The sequence below is a fragment of the Colobus angolensis genome, unplaced genomic scaffold, assembly GCF_000951035.1.
Source record: "Colobus angolensis palliatus isolate OR3802 unplaced genomic scaffold, Cang.pa_1.0 Scaffold178, whole genome shotgun sequence".
Lineage (NCBI taxonomy): Eukaryota > Metazoa > Chordata > Mammalia > Primates > Cercopithecidae > Colobus > Colobus angolensis.
The window spans coordinates 4860027-4866731 of NW_012114910.1; the positions used below are offsets into that span (position 1 = coordinate 4860027).

General features: G+C 56.5%; 1 protein-coding gene across 1 annotated transcript in view; it reads left to right on the plus strand.

Moving 5' to 3' along the window:
* CCDC102A (coiled-coil domain containing 102A) overlaps positions 1–6705 on the plus strand; it is a 28415-nt gene that overhangs the window by 5730 nt on the left and 15980 nt on the right. The window contains exons 3-5 of the mRNA XM_011938878.1: positions 630–742; positions 828–1063; positions 6535–6660. Of these exons, the coding sequence (XP_011794268.1) occupies positions 630–742; positions 828–1063; positions 6535–6660 (475 nt within the window). The remainder of the gene's footprint in view (positions 1–629; positions 743–827; positions 1064–6534; positions 6661–6705) is intronic.

Here is a 6705-nt window from a genome sequence, read left to right on the forward strand (position 1 = left end):
GCTCTGTCAGGGCTTTTGTGGGGGTTGGATTGATTTGGGTTGGCGAGGTCTGCCCACCTGTTAGAGCGTTCAGGAATCTTTTTAGTGCCTCTCCCCATCCTGTAGGTAGGGAAACTGAGGCCCAGAGAGGGCAGAGACTTGCAGATATCACACAGCATATCAGTGACGGAGCTGGGACTAGTGGGATGTCTGCTGTACAAGAGTGACAAGTTCACGGTGTTGCCGAGAGGGGTGGAGCTGGGGTCGCGGTTGGCTCCCATGGAGGTTCACCCCACCGTCCCAGCTGTGCGTATCCACTTCGCCTGGTGCCTGCTGACCCCGTCGTGTAGGTGCTCTGTGTAGGTGGGCACTGTGCCCCTCATCGTGTAGGACCCACATCATGTAGGTGGGTACCGTGCCCCTCAGGTGGTCAAGACCCAGGAGAGGAAGCATCCCATCTCCAGCTCCCTACCCTGGCCTTTCTGCTGGTCTGCGGTGTGTACACAGACACTTAGCTGTACCTCTGGGCCTCAGTTGGTCCATCTGTAAAGAAAGGAGTTCAAATCAGTGATCCAGGCTGTCTCTGTGGCTCCTCAGTCTAAGATGGGGGTACCTGGGAACAGACCAGGGGTGTCTATCCCCGGGCTCAGGTCCAGCCTGGAGGCCTAGCCTCCATCCCTTCCTTCCCCGCCAGACAGCTCCTCCAAGAGGTCCTGCAGCTGGAGCCTGGGCAGCAGGTCACAGGGACAGGTGCCCGCAGTCTGTGGGCTGACCAGCCTTGGGCCCTGCACTTATTCAATCAGGCTGTCCTCTGTGGTTTCCCACTGGGCTCTGCTTTCTGTCCGCAGCCAGGCCTGTGGCCATGGGCTTGTCCCAGGGCCCTACCTGAAAGGCTCTGGGAGGATCTACAGGGTTTCAGACCTGGGGGAAGGGGTTGGGCTACTGGACTTCCCATCCCTTCAGCTGGCCCCTGTCCAGGCCTTGGCATTACTCATTCTTCTCACTGGATATGGAGAAACCCATCCAAACATTCTGAGGACAAAACACAACGTTGTTTCCCTCTGGGTCAATGAGGCTTCCCCAGGTAAAAGGTGGGACAGCTGACCTGGCCGTGAGATGACCTCTTACTCCGACCATGGCCACAGAGAGGCTCAGATACCTACCTGTCTCAGAGCCTGGCCACAGACTGACTCCTGATCCTTAGGATGACTCAACCTTCCCAAACTCTGCATGGTCACAAGGGTACCCCTAAGAGTGGTACTACCTTCTTAGGGGTACCTTCCATCCATCATGCATCTGCTGTATGCTGGGCCCTGTGCTGATGCCCTCACTTGTGGACTTCAAAGTGAGGCCTTTGCTGTAGAACAGGGAGGTGCCTGGTGCTTTGGGAGCATACTCTGTACAGAGGTTAGAGAAGGCTTCCCAGGGGAGGGGACACTGGAGGTGGGTTTTGAAGGATGTGTAGGAGTTTCTGATGAAAGAAGGAGAGATATTCCAAACAAGTTCACAAGCAACAGGAACCACTGGTCACTTTCTGTGGGCAGGGCTGATGAGGGCCTAGCCTGGAGCAAGTGTCAGACCAAAATATTCCTGTTTCTGTCCTGGAGTGAGCTACCAGTGAGCACAGCTGTGGGGCTGGGGTTCAGGAGCCCTGGTTCCTACTCAGCTCTGCTGCCCAGCTAAGGGGATGTAAGGTCATAATTCAGTCTTCTGCTCTCCAGCCCACCAGCTAGTATCTGTGGGGCCTGTCCTAGAAGCTTTAAGTGGCACAAGTGTCCCATCTGGATGGGGGAAGCCTGTACTGCCAGGAGATGGCAGCTTGCCAGGCCTGGCTGTGGGAGGTTGTAGGGCTGTGCTCCCCAGGTTGGGGGGTGGTTGGGGAGATCAAGGCATTTCCTGGAGTTGGTGGCAGCTGAACTTGAAGATGGGTGGGGGTTCTGGAGTCTGGGACAGAGGCATTTGGAATACAAACCCAGAGACTTAAAGCAGTAATAGACCCGTCTGGCTGTTGGGAGGCAGGACAAGAGAGGGTGGGATAGGAAAGGCTCCCTGGGACCTGTGGTGGCTGGTCCCACCGTGACCTGCCCCTTGGTGGGGCAGTGATGCCAAGGGAACAGGAGGCCCCACCCCACACACATACACACCTCATGGGAAGAGGGCACTGAGCCTGCTGAAAGAGGTGGGCAGGGCAGCTGGGGCATCTCCATGACTGTGAGCCATGCTCTGTGCTGCCGCTGCCCCTCAGTGAGTGTGTGCATTACTGGGGCTGTGTGTGTGAGTGTACCGGGGCTGCATGTGAGTGTGTGCATTACCGGGGCTATGTGTGTGTGAGCGTGCGGATCCCTGGGGCCATGTGTGAGTGTGAGCGTTACTGGGGCTGTGTGTGAATGCGGGTCCCCAGGGCTGTGTGTGTGAGTGTGTGCGTTACTGGGGCTGTATGTGAGCGTGTGTCCCCAAGGCTGTGCTGTATGAGTGGGGAGGGATGGGGGAGGTGTTGCTAGCCAGGGTCTGGCTGCCCTTGGGCCTATGTGGGAGTGCAGGATTCCTGGTGTGCTGGGGGCGGGGTTGGCTTCTCCAGAAAACTCCTGAGGACCCTGACCCCACCCCTTCCCACACACCCGCTCCAGGGGACCCTGGGCCTGAAGTACAAAGGTGGGAGTGCTGTTGCAAAACTTCCCTGCCCTGCTGTGCCCCTTTCTCCTCCTTTCTCCTAGGAGGGGGCCTGGCCAGGACGCTGGGAAGGAGAACGAGCTGAGTCTGGATCCCCCATCTCTGCCTTTAGCATGGGTGCCTGGAAGCCATTAGGGGCCTGGGTGGTGCCTGCCCTGGCCCTGCGCGACAGGCTTGGATTCCTGGAAGGAGCCGGTGGCCCTCTCCAGGCCAAGCCCTGTGCCAGGTCTGGCAGCTCCCAGAGGCAGGGAGGATGTGGCAATGACCCCCTCCCTGCCAGGCTCCTAGTTCAGGGGCTGCGGGAAGGGCCCAGAAGACAGGGCCCAGGCCCCCATACCCAGCACAGCTGCTGGCTGGCAGTCGGGTTTCCTCCTCCTCCTCCTCCTCCTCCCTTCCCCCCGCAGCCTCTCACATTGTTTTTCTTTTCCAAGAGCTTCTCTAGGTGGAGCTAGGCCAGGAAAATGAGGAGTGTGTGTGTTTGCGTGTGTGTGTGTGTATCTGCTTCTCTTGGAGATGAGCATGTCTCCTTGCGTGTCCTTGCACCTGTGTGTCAGTGTGCTGGCATGTGTGTGTTTTGGTGTGTGTGTGTGTCTAGGCGCGTGTGTCTCTCTGTGCCCGTGTGTTTTTGTGTGTGTGTGTGTGTCTCTGTGCGTATGTGTGTGTGTGCCTGTGTGTTTTTGTCTGTGCATGGGATTGCATGTCTGTGTGTGCACAGATGTTTGTGAACACACACAGGCATCAAGGCCAGCGAGCTCACTGCACAGGTGGAGAGACTGAGTCACAGAGGCACAGGCTGCTAGGGATCTCCCGGGGTGTCAGTGCTGGATCTGTATGGCTGTATCTGGGTGCGTGACACAGATGTTATCAGGGTCAGGATGTACACGTTGTGTTTGTGGAACTGTGGGTAGTAAGAAAGCAATACTCAAATACCCCAAACGATTAAAACGCAAATTCTCAGCTCCACACCTACCAAACATGACTCTCTCGGGTATGGGGCCAAGTGTCCGGGTGAATTTGAAGGATACCCTGATGAAGCAGTGGTCTCTCTCACACGTCTTCCCTTCTACACATAGGGAAACTGAAGCCCAGAAAGGGACAGTGGCTTACATGAGGTTGGTGTCAGGGCTGGGCCTAGACCTCATGCATGGTAAAGGCAGACAGACAATAAACGAACAGCAAATGGCCTAGAGAAATGCAGTGGGGTCTCTGAGCAGCACGGAGGAACCTTGACAAAAGGTCATGAATTTTTAAAAATACTGCTCCACGAATGGCGTGAACCCGGGAGGCGGAGCTTGCAGTGAGCCGAGATCACGCCACTGCACTCCAGCCTGGGCGACAGAACCAGACTCCGTCTCAAAAAATAAAAAATAAAAAATAAAAATACTGCTCCACGTGGTGGTGTAAATCTCCAATGCCCGGCTCCACAGTTGAAGGTAAGAGCGGGCAAAGCAGTGGAGGGAACAGGGTTGGCGTTTGCCGGGACCGTCCACAACAGGAGGGGCCTAGGGCATGGAGGGTGCTGGCAAGGGAGAGATTAGGAGCACAGAAGGTGAGCTGGGAAGGAGAGGGACATGGGGGGTGGGCAGTGCAGTGGTGGGATCAGTGGCTTGTGGCTCCTTGCTGGGATTGGAGAGTATTTGGAGTTGAATCCTAGGAGTAAGCTTAGAATTGAGGCTAGGGAGGAAGCGGTATTGGTGATGACACAAGGGGTGACCGCCAGAGTGGTCAGGTTCTTATAAGCAACTCTGGCTGTTTGCTTTTGAGAACGGATTTGAAGGAGGCAAAAGTGCATGATGGGCAGGGAGGTGGGTGTGGGTACCGTTGCCCAGGTGAGTGAAGGTGGTGTGGACCCTGACAGGTTAGTGACTGTGGACAAAGAGGGTGGATGGAAGGTAGTTGCAAGGCAGACAGACTGACAAGGTTTGGCGGTGGGTGGGGGAGGAGAGAAGGCAGATTTCAGGGGCCCCCACAGCTGTAACGAGTGAGGAAGTGCCTTCTCCTGGAGGAGCACACAGAAGGAGCTGGTCACGGGGGGAATGGAGGCAGCAAGTTCCATTTTGACCAAGACGAGCCTGAGTCATCTATCAGGCATCTGGATGGAGGTATGGCAGGCTCTGAGGCAACCTGGGCTGGAGAGAGACTTGGGGTTGAGGACATAGCGAAATGGCTCGGGCAGGGATAGCGTGAGAGGAGAAGGGGGACCAGGCTGGATGACAGCAGCACTCGAGGGTTAAGCCCAGGGGGTCCACCTGGGAGGCTGATGAGCAGCTGGAGAGGAGGGGAAACCTGGAGAGGAAGACGTGGAAGCAAGTGAGGCAGGGAAGCAGGTGGCATGGTAGGTCCACAGGGCACACCGTCACAGGGGACTGGAAACCAGCCTGCCATAGGTGGCTGGGTGACAGAGCGCCAAGGAGGTAGATGGAGTGGAGACAGTAACTGTGGACCATTTTGGAAGGGCCTTAAAAGGGAGGAGCCGGGGGAGGGGAGAAGAAGGTGTCACGAGACACTTCAGCAGGGGTAAGGCCCCTGGAGAGGACGTCACTGGCTAGGGTGGGACAGGCAGGAGGGGGGCCTTCGGCTCAAGGAGAACCCCTCTGTCCTCTCAGGGGCAGAGAGGAGGGGGCCGTGGGGCTTGACAGCTTCTTTTTTCACTGCAAACCATGACGTTAGATCATCTGCCAAGAATGAGGTGGGTTAGAGATTGGAAGAGGGTGGAGAGGGGACACAGAGGGCTGCCAGGCAGCCTTGGGGACAGCCAGTGCTGAGAGTCCCACCGACAGTGTACTGATCACTCAGAAAGGGTGGGGCTTAGGGGCAGGTGTGAAGATCTGTGGACCAGGGCTCTCTGCCTAATGGGGATGGAAAGGTGTGATGTCCCAAGGGGCTATTGGTGGGTGGCAGTCAGCAGAGGCCACAATGGAGGGAGACTGGGTCAGACTGGGGACAGAGAAGGACATACCTCTCATTTATTTTAAGGCAGAGGCATGGCCCATAAATGGCAGAGCCCATTGCTGAGCGATGGGGAGGCTGAAGTGAGACACAGAGAAGAAGAGAGATGTTTGCAGTGAGTCAGGGTGTCAGGGAGGGGTGGTTCCGGCAGAGAAGGGGAGGGAACATCCTGCTGTACTCTCAGAAGCCCCTGCCATCTGAGGACTGGTTTATTTCCATCATCATCCCCAGCGCGTGCATTCATTCAGCAAATCCTTACTAGAGTTTGAATTTGGACTCATAGATACCATATAAACGGAGGTAATCATTTTCCTCACCTCCACTCTTTAAGGAATAAATGAGATCGTTCACCTAAAGCCCTGGGCACAATGCCTGGCTTGTGGCCTGCCCTCCACAAATATCATTGTCATCGTGTTGGGACTAAAACAGTGGCCACGACCCAGTCCCGGACCACAGCAAACTCTCACAGCCTTGGGTTAAGGGTACAGAGCAGACACAGAAATGACAGGGTAAGTTAGTGCAGTGATGGAGACACATAAGGGGCTGATGGACCTGGCCTGAGGTGCTCCCGGAGGGCTTCCAGGAGGAGGTGATATCTCAGAAGAATTTTAAAGATAAGAACAGTTAGCCCAGTGCAGGAAGAGGCAGGGAGAGGACTCCTGGCACCAGCCCAGTGCCCCTGCGTGGGTCCCGTACGGAAGTGGGATAGTAGTATAGTATAAGCCATCAGTGTGCCAGATGGGACCTGGATGATAAAGAACAGATCAAGGTTTCAGATCAGCGTCGCTAGGTGAAGGGATTGGAACGGGAGTCTGAAGGCCACTGAGGAGGCCTTTACCGGCCCTTGCTCCACCAATCCTGCCTCATTGGGACTCTCCTGGAACAGAACTCACTCCTCCCACCTTGGCCGTTCTGTTCTCTCCGCCTGGCCCTTAGCGCGGCTGATCTTCCAGACTGACGGTGGTCAGTCCAATAACGGTTGCGTTCTCCCGCAGGTCCGAGGAGGCGTCCTCCGCCCTGTGGCCCGGAGAGAAACGGGGCACGGCGCCATCATGCACAGTGGTATCGCGTCCGCCGCGCGTCCCCGGAGCCGCCCCTGAGCCCGGC